Source organism: Myxine glutinosa (genome assembly GCF_964187855.1).
Source record: "Myxine glutinosa chromosome 12 unlocalized genomic scaffold, kmMyxGlut1.1 SUPER_12_unloc_1, whole genome shotgun sequence".
NCBI lineage: Eukaryota > Metazoa > Chordata > Myxini > Myxiniformes > Myxinidae > Myxine > Myxine glutinosa.
In genome coordinates, this window is record NW_027616355.1 from 830256 (window position 1) to 848674 (window position 18419).

The 18419-nt window shown below is 41.8% G+C and overlaps 1 protein-coding gene across 5 annotated transcripts in view; it reads left to right on the forward strand.

The window, feature by feature from the left end:
• The window catches only part of UBA3 (ubiquitin like modifier activating enzyme 3), a 100016-nt gene that overhangs the window by 21546 nt on the left and 60051 nt on the right, over window positions 1-18419 (forward strand). For all 5 annotated transcript variants that reach the window (XM_078768608.1, XM_078768610.1, XM_078768612.1 and 2 more), the window contains 2 exons: window positions 2731-2811; window positions 6111-6193. In XM_078768608.1, coding sequence (XP_078624734.1) covers window positions 2731-2811; window positions 6111-6193 — 164 coding nt within the window. The remainder of the gene's footprint in view (window positions 1-2730; window positions 2812-6110; window positions 6194-18419) is intronic.

The following is an 18419-nucleotide window of genomic DNA, read 5'->3' on the forward strand; positions in this document are numbered from 1 at the left end:
CATCCTGCTGGACAAATATTTCGCTGAGCCCTTTTTCACGTTCCAACCGATCACATACATGGCTAAATCATTTATCGCAAAGCTCAAATTATCCAGAGCGTGGTGGCTGGTGGGGTGCAAAAAAATGCAAACACGTTCACCAGCAGGGCACACGTGGTCCACCAGGAAACCCCCTCTAGTAAAACTCTCAAAATCCAGAATCACTGCTCACCTCCACTTATTTGTTCCTCTTTTTCCCAATTGTGGAACCAACGTCCACATTCTCTTCAATGTCTTTCTTCCCTCCAGGTCTTCAAGACAGCTGTTCACCACCATCTCAGATCCCCCCTAATCCATGATCGTTTCTACACCCGCTAAACCACCCTACACCCCTCGCACCAAAATACATCTTGCTTCTGTATCCATATTGTCCAGCCCTTGCATTTTCCCACTACCCCTCCTTGTTACCCGCATCCCTTGTTTCACCGTCTAATTTCTCCATCGGCCCTGATATTGGCATTTCTCCTTTCTCTTTCTGCTGTTCCTTGTTATGCTGCGTCCAGATCCATCCGCTGTTCAAGATCTTCCACGAGCCTTGATTTTGCATTCAAAAATGAAATACCACTACCACCAGCAACAAAGAGGCTGAAAATAGTTTGATGATTGAATCCCAAAACATATCATCGTTCGCTCATGAGTATATGAGAGATTGACCTCTCACCTTAATGGAGCACGAAGCCACCTGTGGTGATGTCTTATCACATGACAATGGTGTATTAACGTCTCATTGCTCTTGCTTGATTTATAAAAGGTGCATGTATACTTGTGTAGTCAATACACTTATGATTTCTCTTCTTGTGCACATCCCTTCATTCATTGCTTCAGAAAGTATTCACACCCCTTTACTTTTCATATTTTGTTGTGTTACAGCCTTCATTTAAAATGGATTAAATTGAGTTTTTTTTTTGTCACTGATCTACACAAAATACCCCATAATGTCAGTGGAATATATATTTTTAGAAAATTTAACATAACAATTAAAATTGAAATGCAGAAATATCTAATTTACATAAGTATTCAACCCCCTGAGTCAATACTTGGTAGAAGTGCCTTTGGCAGCGATTACAACTTTGGGTCTTCTTGAGTATGTCTGTATCATCTTTGCACATCTGGATTTGCAGATTTGCTCAAGCTCTGTCAAGTTTGATGGGGAGTGTCAGTGAACATCAATCTTCAAGTCTTTCCACAAATTCTCAATGGGGTTCAAGTCTGGACTTTGGCTGGGCCACTCAAGGACTTTACATTCTTGTTCTGAAGCCATTCCAGTGTTGTTTTGGCTGTATGCTTTTGGTCATTGTCCTGGTGAAATGTAAATCTTCACCACAGTATGAGGTCTTTTGCACTTTGAAGCAGGTTCTTCTTAAGGATTCCCCTGTATTTGGCTCCATTCGTTGTTCCTTCTATCCTTACAAGTCACCCAGTCCCTTCCGTTGAAAAGCATCCCCATAGCATGATGCTGCCACCACCATCCTTCACGGTAGGGATGGTGTTCGATGGGTGAGGGCTGTGCTCGATTTCTTCAAGACGTAGTGCATTGCATTCAGGCCAAAGAGTTCAATTTTCATCTCGTCAGACCACAGAATATTTTGCCTCATGCTCTGTCTTTCCTGTGCCTTTTTTCAAACTCCAGGTGTGTTGTCATGTGCTTTTTTTCTCAGGAGTCATTTGCATTTGGCCACTCTCCCATAAAGCCTAGATGTGTGAAGTGCTGCAGTGACTATTATCCTTCTGGCAGGTTCTACCATCTCAGTGAAGGAACTCTGTAGTTCTGTCAGAGTGGTCATTGGGTTCGTTATCACCTCTCTGACCAAGGTCCTTTTACCTGGTTGCTCAGTTTGGTCAGAAGGCCAGATCGATGAAGAGTCTGGGCAGTTCCATATTCTTTGCATCTCCTAACAATGGAGCTCACTGTGGTCTTGGGAACTTTCAACACCAGAAATTGTTTTCTCCCCTACCCCATGCAACGTGCCTCCTCAATTCTATATCGGAGTTCTATGGACAGTTCCTTGGAGTTCATGGTAGAGCATACTCTGACATGTAGTCAACTGTGGAACCTAATATAGGAAGGTGTGTTTCTTTCTAAATATTGTCCAACCAATTGAATTGGCCATAGGTGGACTCCAGTCAAATTATAGAGACATCTCACGGATGATCAAAGGAAATTGGATACACCTGAGCTCAATTTGGAGTGTCATAGCAAAGGGGTTGAATACTTATTCACTCAAGACGTTTCAGCACTTCATTTTTTAAATTATTTTGTAAAAAAATCTCTCAAACAAATATTCCACTTTCACATTAATGGGGTATTATGTGTAGATCAGTGACGAAACATCTTGATTTTATCCATTTTAAATTCAGGTTGTAACATAAAATTTGTAAAGTCAAGGGGTGTGAATACTTTCTGAAGGCACTGTATATCGTATTCTTCAACTATATTCATTCTTTTACCTCTCAGCTGAAGGATACTATGTAAATGTTTGAGGATATCATTGAAAGTCGAGAAAGATTTGACTGAAACCTCCTATTATCAAGTGTTCTGGCTGTGCCTTGTTATAAGCTAATTGAAACATGTTTCTAACCTTTTAGAAAATTTATCCTCTTTGTTCTCCTCTCCCTCTCCTCCCCTCCCCCCACCTTCCCTGAACATTTTCCACACATTTTTTCCATCTTCCTACCCATTCTGCTCCAAAGACGATGAACTTTGTGCAGGAGATTTGCCAAGTCCTCGTGGTTGGTGCTGGAGGCCTGGGATGTGAGCTTCTCAAAGATTTGGCAAGTTTTAATGACCATTACTGAGACTTTATTGTATGAACTGAGCATTCCTGGCTGCAGTAGTGAACCTCGTTGCACATTTATTGTAGAACTTTCGTTGGTGCATTATTGTTGAATGCGAGACTTTCAAAATGTCTCGCACGCCAGTCGATGCCTTTCGCGCATACGTCGTGTGTTCGCTTTCATTGACTCAGTTCTGCTGATTGGGGCACTTTGAGTCTGTCGTTGTTCGGGCAAAATCAAATTGCCTTTTGAACACAATTTGCAGTATTAGAAAGAAAGAGTCAACTGAGGGCAATTCCGAAATGCTTAACCATACCTGCTGTGTTCCTGGAGGCAAATCGGACTCTCAAAGTTATGGGAAATATCCGTGGATGAGAGGTGGCGTGTTCCCACCATTTCATGCTAATACCAATGAACGGCTGCTGTGGATAAGGGGAGTGCTACAGCCGGATCGTTTACTGCTGGCCTGTCCACAACTTGAGGGTTTGCACCCATCACTGGAGGTGGGAGGAAAACTCGGTCTTGGAATCACCAAAATCCTGAACTATTCCTGTGGAATAATTGGAGTCTCATACAGTCACATGAAAAAGTAAGTACACCCCATGTAAAGTTTTGACTTTTTCAACACATTTCAACATACAGCTATTTGATCTTCATTTCAACAATATTGATAGATACAGGTGCTATAATATAACAAATATCATGAAACATTTACATTTTGTAGTCCATTGTATAATTTAAATAAACATAAATGCAAATTTCGCATGTGGAAAAAGTAAGTACACCCCATGAAATGTTTTTTAAAATCTTTTTAACATATGTGGACATCGCAATATTTGATCTTCATTTAAACAGTATCTATAGATGAAGGTGATCTAATTGAACAAAAAACAATGAAAAATTGACTTTGCAATAATTTATTCAACAAAAAATTGTTGCACAGCATGCACAATTGCATGCACAGCTCGTTTCAAATCCCCCCCACAACATCTCGATGGGATTTAGATCCGGGCTTTGACTTGGCCATTCCAGAAGCCTTCATTTCTTTCTTTTCAACCATTCCTTGGTGGATTTACTGGTATGTTTAGGGTCATTGTCATGTTGCAAGGTCCACCTTCGGTTGAGCTTCAACTTTCTGACGGATGGCCTCACATTATCCTCAAGCACCCTCTGGTACAATGAAGAATTCATAGTGGATTATATGATGGTGAGCTGCCCAGGCCCTGATGCAGCAAAGTTGCCCCAAACCATAATATTTCCACCACCATGCTTTACAGTTGGTATCAGGTTCTTGTGGTCAAATGCTGTCTTTGGTTTTTGCCAAACATGTCTTCTGGTACTGTGGCCAAATAGCTCTACCTTTGACTCATCTGTCCAGAGCACATTGTTACAGAAGTGCTGGTCTTTGCCTCGGTGTTCTTTGGCAAACCTTAGTCTTGCCCTGATGTTCTTTCTGGACAGCAAAGGTTTCCTCCTGGCACACCTCCCATGTAGATCAAATTTGTGCAGCCTCTTTCTAATGGTAGACTCGTGCACTTTGACATCAACAGTGGCAAGAGCTACCTGTAGGTCCCATGATGACATTCTGGGGTTCTTAGAGACTTCTTTCAGCATCTTGCGGTCTGCTCTCGGGCTGAACTTGCTGGGGCGGCCTGGCCTGAACAAGTTGGCAGTTGTTTTGAATCTTCTCCACTTGCAGATGATCTGCTGGATAGTCGAATGATAGATTTCAAATTGTTTGGAGATCTTTTAAAATCCCTTCCCAGTCTCGTAGGTATCTATAACCTTCTTTCTGAAGGCCTCAGAGAGCTCTTTTGATCTGGACATGGTGATGCCGCACACGTCAACAACAAACAGCAAGCCAAACTAAATGTCTGAGGTAAATAAGACAGGTTCCTCCAAGATCCTCTCCAATGATGTTCTAATCATTTGCACCTGAGCTGGTGCACCTGATTCTAATTTTAGGTATTTGAAGTAGTGATAAATGTAGGGGTGTACTTACTTTTTCCACATGTGAAATTTGCATTTATGTTTATTTAAATTATACAATGGACTACAAATTGTGAATATTTCATGATATTTGTTATATTATATCACCTTTATCTATCAGTATTGTTGAAATGAAGATCAAATAGCTGTATGTTGAAATATGTTGAAAAAGTCAAAACTTTACATGGGGTGTACTTACTTTTTCACGTGACTGTAGTTGTAAAACCACCGCAAGTTAAACGTGCTCATAATAAATTTCAAACCAGTAAAGAAATGGCTCAAATATCTGGTCAACTTGCTGAAGAAAACCTCCAGACTATTTTTTATCAATCTACGGTAACTTACCTTTGTATAATTAATATGGGCCTATTGTGTTTTAGATTATTTGGGGGGGAGGAGAGGAGAGGGAGGGGATCGTGTCAATATTTTTTTTTCTGATACAAGAGCTGATCACTTAAGGTTTTTCGAAGATAACGTTTTCCTTTTTTTTTTTTTTTTTTTTTTTTCTTTCAGCAGTTCTAAGCTGCATTCTATATCACTCCATCCATTCATGAGACCTGCACTATAATTCTGGCACAATTCACACAATACATTTGATGTGTATACAAGCTCAGTAAAGCCACAGTCACTAAACTAAATTGATGATAAATCACGGCTTTGAATATCGCGAAGACTAATTCTCACATTACATTCAATACGTATCGGCCTATATATCAATCGTTAACTCGTATCCCTTCCCCATTTCCCTTCTCCCATTTACAATCCCGCTCCCATTTACTGTACCTCCCCCATTTACAATCCCTCCCTCATTTCCCTTCTGCCATTTACAATCCCTCCCACGTTTCTCTTCTCCCATTTACAATCACTCCCTCATTTTCCTTCTCCCATTTACAATCCCTCCCACATTTTCCTTCTCCAATTTACAATTCCTCTTCCAGTTACAATCCCTCCCAAACTTTTCTCCCTCCACAGCTTTTCTCCCTCTCCCCACTTTCCTACCTCCCCCATTTACAACACTTCCCATTTATCCTCCTTCCTTGCTTTCATTCCCTTTGTTTTTCCTTACCTTCTCTTTTTTTCCCAATCTCTTCCCCATCCCTCACCCCTCACTCGTATATGATATTTCTATATTTTAGTTTCTTCTTTCTCAAAAATGACGGCTACCTCTACAATCGAGTACAGTTGTGAAATTGCTTTATGCACCTTTTTTTGCTAAAATTGCTTTGCTAACACTGTACTGTGCATGTGATTTTAGGCAATATTCGGAATATTGAAATGATTTAACTTTGTCTGTGTTTATTGTCCAGGCTCTTACTGGATTCAGGCAGATTCATGTCATAGACATGGACACCATCAACATATCCAACCTCAACAGGCAATTCTTGTTTCGGTCAGTTACTTCCCTCCCTCTTCCCCACCTCTAGCCTTTCACCTCCCCCCCCCCCCCTCCCAACCCACAACCCCAAAATATTCATCACCCAAGGCTATATATATATGTTTACTTTACTGTTGGTATCATACTTTATAAATTAACTGGTTTGCGAATTTAAAATATTCAGTGAAGGTATGGACCTTTTTTTTGTTTCTTTCAACACCTGGTCATGAGGTTAGTGCCGTATGAGCGCATGTGCACAAAATACTTGGAAAGGGGCAGAGGGGGAGAGATCGTCCACGTGTGGACGACAAAGCAATGAGGAATGTTCCACGTGTGGCCCATCGAATAACATTGTCACGCAACGTTTGTTTTTGTAATTTTAAGAATTTCTGCATTAAATTGTATATAGTAATGCCACTTTGATGAGAATAGAAATTAACACGTCTAGTTACCCTTGCCAGAGGAGCGGGTATTGCATTTGAGTCCGTTTGCTTGTTACTTGCCGGAAAATATTCCGGCAAGTATGTTGATCTGTTATTACTTGCCGGGAAAAAAATTCCGGCAAGTATGTTGATCTGTTCGTTTGTTACTTGCCGGAAAAAATTCCGGCAAGTATGTTGAACTGTTCGTTACTTGCCGGAAAAATTTTCCGGCAAGTATGTTGATCTGTTCGTTTGTTTGTTACTTGCCGGAAAAATTTTCCGGCAAGTATGTTGATCTGTTCGTTTGTTACTTGCCGGAAAAATTTTCCGGCAAGTATGTTGATCTGTTCGTTTGTTACTTGCCGGAAAAGATTCCGGCAAGTATGTTGATCTGTTCGTTTGTTACTTGCCGGAAAAATTTTCCGGCAAGTATGTTGATCTGTTCGTTTGTTTGTCTGTCTGTCTGTTTGTCTGTCTGTTTGTCTGTCTGTTTGTCTGTTTGCAGCACTGCGTCTACACCGTTGCACGGAGAATCGCCAAACTTTGCACACATAATGGTCTTGCCCTCTAATATACTGTGCCTCAATGATGACGTCATCAGTGACGTGGTTCGGCCGCCATCTTGGATAAACCGAATAAATTTGCACCTCTATATCTCCGAAAGTACTGAACAGAAAAAATTGAGACATGGCTCATTGTAAAGAACTCTCCATGGGGAATAAAATATGTTAATGATGACGTCATATGTCACGTGGTCGGCCGCCATCTTGGAAAAACGGCAAAAATTTGCACCACTATATCTCCAAAAGTGCTGAACAGAAAAAATTGAGACATGGCTCATTGTAAAGAACTCTCCATGGGGAATAAAATATGTAAATGATGACGTCATCAGTCACGTGGTTCGGTCGCCATCTTGGAAAAACGGCAAATCGTTGCGCCACTATATCTCCAAAAGTGCTGAACAGAAAAAATTGAGACATGGCTCATTGGAAAGAACTCTCCATGGGGAATAAAATATGTTAATGATGACGTCATATGTCACGTGGTCGGCCGCCATCTTGGAAAAACGGCAAAACTTTGCACCACTATATCTCCAAAAGTGCTGAACAGAATAATTGAGACATGGCTCATTGTAAAGAACTCTCCATGGGGAATAAAATATGTTAATGATGACGTCATCAGTCACGTGGTCGGCCGCCATCTTGGAAAAACGGCAAAACTTTGCACCACAAAATCTCCAAAAGTGCTGAACAGAAAAAATTGAGACATGGCTCATTGTAAAGAACTCTCCATGGGGAATAAAATATGTTAATGATGACGCCATCGGTCACGTGGTTCGGCCGCCATCTTGGAAAAATGGGAAAACTTTGCACCTCAACATCTCCGAAAGTGCTGAAATGAAAAAATTGAGACATGGCTCATTGTAAAGAACTCTCCATGGGGAATAAAATATGTTAATGATGACGTCATATGTCACGTGGTCGGCCGCCATCTTGGAAAAACGGCAAAACTTTGTTCCACTGTATCTCCAAAAGTGCTGAACAGATAAAATTGAGACATGGCTCATTGTAAAGAACTCTCCATGGGGAATAAAACATGTTAATGATGACGTCATCGGTCAAGTGCTTCTGCCGCCATATTTGTCTTAAATGGCCGATAAAAGAGTACATTCCGGCAAGTCCTCGGTCTCTGACCGATTTTTCATTTGTCTGTTTGTCTGTTTGTCTGTCTGTTTGTCTGTTTGCAGCACTGCGTCTACACCGTTGCACGGAGAATCGCCAAACTTTGCACACATATTGGTCTTGCCCTGGAATAGACTGTGCCCAATTGATGACGTCATCGGTGACGTGGTTCGGCCGCCATCTTGGAAAAACCGAAAAACTTTGCACTTCTATATCTCCGAAAGTACTGAACAGAAAAAATTGAGACATGGCTCATTGTAAAGAACTCTCCATGGGGAATAAAATATGTTAATGATGACATCATCAGTCACGTGGTCGGCCGCCATCTTGGAAAAACCGAAAAACTTTGCACCTCTATATCTCCGAAAGTACTGAACAGAAAAAATTGAGACATGGCTCATTGTAAAGAACTCTCCATGGGGAATAAAATATGTAAATGATGACGTCATCAGTCACGTGGTTCGGTCGCCATCTTGGAAAAACGGCAAAACGTTGCGCCACTATATCTCCAAAAGTGCTGAACAGAAAAAATTGAGACATGGCTCATTGTAAAGAACTCTCCATGGGGAATAAATTTGATAATGATGACGTCATATGTCACGTGGTTCGGCCGCCATCTTGGAAAAACCGAAAAACTTAGCACCTCTATGTGTCCAAAAGTGCTGAATAGAAAAAATTGAGACATGCCTCATTGTAAAGAACTCTCCATGGGGAATAAAATATGTTAATGATGACGTCATCGGTCACGTGGTTCGGCCGCCATATTTGTCCTCAATGGCCAATAAAAAAGTACATTCCGGCAAGTCCTCGGTCTCTGACCGATTTTTCATCTGTCTGTCTGTCTGTTTGTCTGTCTGTCTGTCTGTCTGTTTGCAGCACTGCGTCTACACCGTTGCACGTAGAATCGCCAAACTTTGCACACATATTGGTCTTGCCCTGGAATAGACTGTGCCCAATTGATGACGTCATCGGTGACGTGGTTCGGCCGCCATCTTGGAAAAACCGAAAAACTTTGCACCTCTATATCTCCGAAAGTACTGAACAGAAAAAATTGAGACATGGCTCATTGTAAAGAACTCTCCATGGGGAATAAAATATGTAAATGATGACGTCATCAGTCACGTGGTTCGGTCGCCATCTTGGAAAAACGGCAAAACGTTGCGCCACTATATCTCCAAAAGTGCTGAACAGAAAAAATTGAGACATGGCTCATTGTAAAGAACTCTCCATGGGGAATAAAATTTGTTAATGATGACGTCATATGTCACGTGGTTCGGCGCCATCTTGGAAAAACTTTGCACCTTGATATCTCCGAAAGTGCTGAACAGAAAAAATTGAGACATGGCTCATTGTAAAGAACTCTCCGTGGGGAATAAAATATGTTAATGATGACGTCATATGTCACGTGGTCGGCCGCCATCTTGGAAAAACGGCAAAACTTTGCACCACTATATCTCCAAAAGTGCTGAACAGAAAAAATTGAGACGTGGCTCATTGTAAAGAACTCTCCATGTGGAATAAAATATGTTAATGATGATGCAATCGGTCACGTGGTTCGGCCGCCATCTTGGAAAAACGGGAAAAATTTGCACCACTATATCTCCGAAAGTACTGAACAGAAAAAATTGAGACATGGCTCATTGTAAAGAACTCTCCATGTGGAATAAAATATGTTAATGATGACGTCATCAGTCACGTGGTCGGCCGCCATCTTTGAAAAACGGCAAAGCTTTGCACCACTATATCTCCCAAAGTGCTGAACAGAAAAAATTGAGACATGGCTCATTGTAAAGAACTCTCCATGGGGAATAAAATATGTTAATGATGACGTCATATGTCACGTGGTCGGCCGCCATCTTGGAAAAACCGAAAAACTTTGCACCTCCACATCTCCAAAAGTCCTGAATAGAAAAAATTGAGACATGGCTCATTGTAAAGAACTCTCCACAGGGAATAAAATATGTTAATGATGACCTCATCGGTCACGTGGTTCGGCCGCCATATTTGTCCTAAATGGCCGATAAAAAAGTACATTCCGGCAAGTCCTCGGTCTCTGACCGATTTTTCATTACTTGCCGGAAAAGATTCCGGCAAGTATGTTGATCTGTTCGTTTGTTACTTGCCGGAAAAGGTTCCGGCAAGTATGTTGATCTGTTCGTTTGTTTGTCTGTCTGTCTGTTTGTCTGTCTGTTTGCCTGTCTGTTTGCAGCACTGCGTCTACACCGTTGCACGTAGAATCGCCAAACTTTGCACACGTATTTGTCTTGACCTGGAATAGACTGTGCCCAATTGATGACGTCATCGGTCACGTGGTTCGGCCGCCATCTTGGAAAAACCGAAAAACTTTGCACCTCCATATCTCTGAAAGTGCTGAACAGAAAAAATTGAGACGGCTCATTGTAAAGAACTCTCCATGGGGAATAAAATGTTAATGTTGACGTCATAGGTCACGTGGTTCGGCCGCCATCTTGGAAAAACCGAAAAATTTTGCACCTCCATATCTCCAAAAGTGCTGAATAGAAAAAATTGAGACATGGCTCATTGTGAAGAACTCTCCATGGGGAATAAAATATGTTGATGATGACGTCATCGGTCACGTGGTTTGGCCGCCATCTTGGAAAAACGGCAAAACTTTGCACCTCCATATCTCTGAAAGTACTGAATAGAAAAAATTGAGACATGGCTCATTGTAAAGAACTCTCCATGTGGAATAAAAAATGTTAATGATGGCGTCATCGGTCACGTGGTTCGGCCGCCATCTTGGAAAAGCTTTGCACCTCTATATCTCCGAAAGTGCTGAACAGAAAAAATTGAGACATGGCTCATTGGAAAGAAATGTCCATGGGAAATAAAATATGTTAATGATGACGTCATAGGTCACGTGGTTCGGCCGCCATCTTGGAAAAACCGAAAAATTTTGCACCTCCATATCTCTGAATGTGCTGAATTGAAAAATTTGAGACATGGCTCATTGTAAAGAACTCTCCATGGGGAATAAAATATGTTAATGATGACGTCATTGATCACATGGTTCGGCCGCCATATTTGTCCTAGACGGCCGATAAAAAAGTAAATTCCGGCAAGTCCTCGGTCTCTGACCGATTTTTCATTTGTCTGTTTGTCTGTTTGTCTGTTTGTCTGTCTGTTTGCAGCACTGCGTCTACCCCGTTGCACGGAGAATCGCCAAACTTTGCACACATATTGGTCTTGCCCTGGAATAGACTGTGCCCAATTGATGACGTCATCGGTGACGTGGTTCGGCCGCCATCTTGGAAAAACCGAAAAACTTTGCACCTCTATATCTCCGAAAGTACTGTACAGAAAAAATTGAGACATGGCTCATTGTAAAGAACTCTCCATGGGGAATAAAATATGTTAATGATGACGTCATATGTCACGTGGTCGGCCGCCATCTTGGAAAAACGGCAAAAATTTGCACCACTATATCTCCAAAAGTGCTGAACAGAAAAATTTGAGACATGGGTCATTGTAAAGAACTCTCCATGGGGAATAAAATATGTTAATGATGACGTCATCAGTCACGTGGTCGGCCGCCATCTTGGAAAAACCGAAAAACTTAGCACCTCCATATCTCCGAAAGTGCCGAATAGAAAAAATTGAGACATGGCTCATTGTAAAGAACTCTCCATGGGGAATAAAATATGTTAATGATGATGTCATCGGTCACGTGGTTCGGCCGCCATCTTGGAAAAACAGAAAAACTCTGCACCTCCACATCTCCAAAAGTCCTGAATAGAAAAAATTGAGGTATGGCTCATTGTAAAGAACTCTCCATGGGGAATAAAATATGTTAATGATGACGTCATCGGTCACGTGGTTCGGCCGCCATATTTGTCCTAAATGGCCGATAAAAAAGTACATTCCGGCAAGTCCTCGGTCTCTGACCGATTTTTCATTACTTGCCGGAAAAATTTCCGGCAAGTATGTTGATCTGTTCGTTTGTTTGTCTGTTTGTCTGTCTGTCTGTCTGTTTGCAGCACTGCGTCTACACCGTTGCACGTAGAATCGCCAAACTTTGCACACATATTGGTCTTGCCCTGGAATAGACTGTGCCCAATTGATGACGTCATTGGACACGTGGTTCGGCCGCCATCTTGGAAAAACCGGAAAAAAATTGCCGTGAAAAAAACAAAAATTGACACATGGCTTCTGGTAAAGAACTCTCCATGGGGAATAAAATATGTTAATGTTGACGTCATAGGTCACGTGGTTCGGCCGCCATCTTGGAAAAACGGCAAAACTTTGCACCTCCATATCTCTGAAAGTACTGAATAGAAAAAATTGAGACATGGCTCATTGTAAAGAACTCTCCATGGGGAATAAAATATGTTAATGATGACGTCATCAGTCACGTGGTCGGCCGCCATCTTGGAAAAACGGCAAAACTTTGCACCTCTATATCTCCGAAAGTACTGAACAGAAAAAATTGAGACATGGCTCATTGTAAAGAACTCTCCATGGGGAATAAAATGTGTTAATGACGACGTCATCAGTCACGTGGTCGGCCACCATCTTGGAAAAACGGCAAAACTTTGCACCACTATATCTCCAAAAGTGCTGAACAGAAAAAATGGAGACATGGCTCATTGTAAAGAACTCTCCATGGGGAATAAAATATGTTTATGATGAGGTCATATGTCACGTGGTTCGGCCGCCATCTTGGAAAAACCGAAAATTTTTGCACCTCCATATCTCAAAGTGCTGAATAGAAAAAATTGAGACATGGCTCATTGTAAAGAACTCTCCATGGGGAATAAAATATGTTAATGATGATGTCATCAGTCACGTGGTCGGCCGCCATCTTGGGAAAACGGAAAAACTTTGCACCACTATATCTCCAAAAGTGCTGAACAGAAAAAATTGAGACATGGCTCATTGTAAAGAACTCTCCATGGGGAATAAAATATGTTAATGATGATGTCATATGTCACGTGGTCGGCCGCCATCTTGGAAAAACGGCAAAACTTTGCACCTCTATATCTCCAAAAGTGCTGAGCAGAAAAAATTGAGACATGGCTCATTGTAAACAACTCTCCATGGGGAATAAAATATGTTAATGATGACGTCATCTATCACGTGGTTCAGCCGCCATATTTGTTCTAAATGGCCGATAAAAAAGTACATTCCGGCAAGTCCTCGGTCTCTGACCGATTTTTACTTGCCGGAAAAATTTTTCCGGCAAGTATGTTGATCTGTTCGTTTGTCTGTTTGTCTGTTTGTCTGTTTGTCTGTTTGCAGCACTGCGTCTACACCGTTGCACGTAGAATCGCCAAACTTGGCACACATATTGGTCTTGCCCTCTAATATACTGTGCCCAAATGATGACGTCATCAGTCACGTGGTTCGGCCGCCATCTTGGAAAAACCGAAAAATTTTGCACCTCGATATCTCAAAGTGCTGAACAGAAAAAATTGAGCCATGGCTCATTGTAAAGAACTCTCCATTGGGAATAAAACATGTTAATGATGACGTCATAGGTCACGTGGTTCGGCCGCCATCTTGGAAAAACGGCAAAACTTTGCACCACTATATCTCCAAAAGTGCTGAATAGAAAAAATTGAGGTATGGCTCATTGTAAAGAACTCTCCATGGGGAATAAAATATGTTAATGATGACGTCATCGGTCACGTGGTTCGGCCGCCATATTTGTCCTAAATGGCCGATAAAAAAGTACATTCCGGCAAGTCCTCGGTCTCTGACCGATTTTTCATTACTTGCCGGAAAAGATTCCGGCAAGTATGTTGATCTGTTCGTTTGTTACTTGCCGGAAAAATTTTTCCGGCAAGTATGTTGATCTGTTCGTTTGTCTGTCTGTTTGTCTGTCTGTCTGTCTGTCTGTCTGTCTGTCTGTTTGCAGCACTGCGTCTACACCGTTGCACGTAGAATCGCCAAACTTTGCACACATATTGGTCTTGCCCTGGAATAGACTGTGCCCAATTGATGACGTCATCGGTGACGTGGTTCGGCCGCCATCTTGGAAAAACCGAAAAACTTTGCACCTCTATATCTCCGAAAGTACTGAACAGAAAAAATTGAGACATGGCTCATTGTAAAGAACTCTCCATGGGGAATAAAATATGTTAATGATGACGTCATATGTCACGTGGTCGGCCGCCATCTTGGAAAAACGGCAAAAATTTTCACCACTATAACTCCAAAAGTGCTGAACAGAAAAAATTGAGACATGGCTCATTGTAAAGAACTCTCCATGGGGAATAAAATATGTTAATGATGACGTCATCAGTCACGTGGTCGGCCGCCATCTTGGAAAAACCGAAAAACTCTGCACCTCCACATCTCCAAAAGTCCTGAACAGAAAAAATTGAGGTATGGCTCATTGTAAAGAACTCTCCATGGGGAATAAAATATGTTAATGATGACGTCATGTATCACATAGTTCGGCCGCCATATTTGTTCTAAATGGCCGATAAAAAAGTACATTCCGGCAAGTCCTCGGTCTCTGACCGATTTTTCATTTGTTACTTGCCGGAAAAATTTTTCCGGCAAGTATGTTGATCTGTTCGTTTGTCTGTCTGTTTGTCTGTCTGTCTGTCTGTCTGTCTGTCTGTTTGCAGCACTGCGTCTACACCGTTGCACGGAGAATCGCCAAACTTTGCACACATAATGGTCTTGCCCTCTAATATACTGTGCCTCAATGATGACGTCATCAGTGACGTGGTTCGGCCGCCATCTTGGATAAACCGAATAAATTTGCACCTCTATATCTCCGAAAGTACTGAACAGAAAAAATTGAGACATGGCTCATTGTAAAGAATTCTCCATGGGGAATAAAATATGTTAATGATGACGTCATATGTCACGTGGTCGGCCGCCATCTTGGAAAAACGGCAAAAATTTGCACCACTATATCTCCAAAAGTGCTGAACAGAAAAATTTGAGACATGGGTCATTGTAAAGAACTCTCCATGGGGAATAAAATATGTTAATGATGACGTCATCAGTCACGTGGTCGGCCGCCATCTTGGAAAAACCGAAAAACTTAGCACCTCCATATCTCCGAAAGTGCCGAATAGAAAAAATTGAGACATGGCTCATTGTAAAGAACTCTCCATGGGGAATAAAATATGTTAATGATGATGTCATCGGTCACGTGGTTCGGCCGCCATCTTGGAAAAACAGAAAAACTCTGCACCTCCACATCTCCAAAAGTCCTGAATAGAAAAAATTGAGGTATGGCTCATTGTAAAGAACTCTCCATGGGGAATAAAATATGTTAATGATGACGTCATCGGTCACGTGGTTCGGCCGCCATATTTGTCCTAAATGGCCGATAAAAAAGTACATTCCGGCAAGTCCTCGGTCTCTGACCGATTTTTCATTACTTGCCGGAAAAATTTCCGGCAAGTATGTTGATCTGTTCGTTTGTTTGTCTGTTTGTCTGTCTGTCTGTCTGTTTGCAGCACTGCGTCTACACCGTTGCACGTAGAATCGCCAAACTTTGCACACATATTGGTCTTGCCCTGGAATAGACTGTGCCCAATTGATGACGTCATTGGACACGTGGTTCGGCCGCCATCTTGGAAAAACCGGAAAAAAATTGCCGTGAAAAAAACAAAAATTGACACATGGCTTCTGGTAAAGAACTCTCCATGGGGAATAAAATATGTTAATGTTGACGTCATAGGTCACGTGGTTCGGCCGCCATCTTGGAAAAACGGCAAAACTTTGCACCTCCATATCTCTGAAAGTACTGAATAGAAAAAATTGAGACATGGCTCATTGTAAAGAACTCTCCATGGGGAATAAAATATGTTAATGATGACGTCATCAGTCACGTGGTCGGCCGCCATCTTGGAAAAACGGCAAAACTTTGCACCTCTATATCTCCGAAAGTACTGAACAGAAAAAATTGAGACATGGCTCATTGTAAAGAACTCTCCATGGGGAATAAAATGTGTTAATGACGACGTCATCAGTCACGTGGTCGGCCACCATCTTGGAAAAACGGCAAAACTTTGCACCACTATATCTCCAAAAGTGCTGAACAGAAAAAATGGAGACATGGCTCATTGTAAAGAACTCTCCATGGGGAATAAAATATGTTTATGATGAGGTCATATGTCACGTGGTTCGGCCGCCATCTTGGAAAAACCGAAAATTTTTGCACCTCCATATCTCAAAGTGCTGAATAGAAAAAATTGAGACATGGCTCATTGTAAAGAACTCTCCATGGGGAATAAAATATGTTAATGATGATGTCATCAGTCACGTGGTCGGCCGCCATCTTGGGAAAACGGAAAAACTTTGCACCACTATATCTCCAAAAGTGCTGAACAGAAAAAATTGAGACATGGCTCATTGTAAAGAACTCTCCATGGGGAATAAAATATGTTAATGATGATGTCATATGTCACGTGGTCGGCCGCCATCTTGGAAAAACGGCAAAACTTTGCACCTCTATATCTCCAAAAGTGCTGAGCAGAAAAAATTGAGACATGGCTCATTGTAAACAACTCTCCATGGGGAATAAAATATGTTAATGATGACGTCATCTATCACGTGGTTCAGCCGCCATATTTGTTCTAAATGGCCGATAAAAAAGTACATTCCGGCAAGTCCTCGGTCTCTGACCGATTTTTACTTGCCGGAAAAATTTTTCCGGCAAGTATGTTGATCTGTTCGTTTGTCTGTTTGTCTGTTTGTCTGTTTGTCTGTTTGCAGCACTGCGTCTACACCGTTGCACGTAGAATCGCCAAACTTGGCACACATATTGGTCTTGCCCTCTAATATACTGTGCCCAAATGATGACGTCATCAGTCACGTGGTTCGGCCGCCATCTTGGAAAAACCGAAAAATTTTGCACCTCGATATCTCAAAGTGCTGAACAGAAAAAATTGAGCCATGGCTCATTGTAAAGAACTCTCCATTGGGAATAAAACATGTTAATGATGACGTCATAGGTCACGTGGTTCGGCCGCCATCTTGGAAAAACGGCAAAACTTTGCACCACTATATCTCCAAAAGTGCTGAATAGAAAAAATTGAGGTATGGCTCATTGTAAAGAACTCTCCATGGGGAATAAAATATGTTAATGATGACGTCATCGGTCACGTGGTTCGGCCGCCATATTTGTCCTAAATGGCCGATAAAAAAGTACATTCCGGCAAGTCCTCGGTCTCTGACCGATTTTTCATTACTTGCCGGAAAAGATTCCGGCAAGTATGTTGATCTGTTCGTTTGTTACTTGCCGGAAAAATTTTTCCGGCAAGTATGTTGATCTGTTCGTTTGTCTGTCTGTTTGTCTGTCTGTCTGTCTGTCTGTCTGTCTGTCTGTTTGCAGCACTGCGTCTACACCGTTGCACGTAGAATCGCCAAACTTTGCACACATATTGGTCTTGCCCTGGAATAGACTGTGCCCAATTGATGACGTCATCGGTGACGTGGTTCGGCCGCCATCTTGGAAAAACCGAAAAACTTTGCACCTCTATATCTCCGAAAGTACTGAACAGAAAAAATTGAGACATGGCTCATTGTAAAGAACTCTCCATGGGGAATAAAATATGTTAATGATGACGTCATATGTCACGTGGTCGGCCGCCATCTTGGAAAAACGGCAAAAATTTTCACCACTATAACTCCAAAAGTGCTGAACAGAAAAAATTGAGACATGGCTCATTGTAAAGAACTCTCCATGGGGAATAAAATATGTTAATGATGACGTCATCAGTCACGTGGTCGGCCGCCATCTTGGAAAAACCGAAAAACTCTGCACCTCCACATCTCCAAAAGTCCTGAACAGAAAAAATTGAGGTATGGCTCATTGTAAAGAACTCTCCATGGGGAATAAAATATGTTAATGATGACGTCATGTATCACATAGTTCGGCCGCCATATTTGTTCTAAATGGCCGATAAAAAAGTACATTCCGGCAAGTCCTCGGTCTCTGACCGATTTTTCATTTGTTACTTGCCGGAAAAATTTTTCCGGCAAGTATGTTGATCTGTTCGTTTGTCTGTCTGTTTGTCTGTCTGTCTGTCTGTCTGTCTGTCTGTTTGCAGCACTGCGTCTACACCGTTGCACGGAGAATCGCCAAACTTTGCACACATAATGGTCTTGCCCTCTAATATACTGTGCCTCAATGATGACGTCATCAGT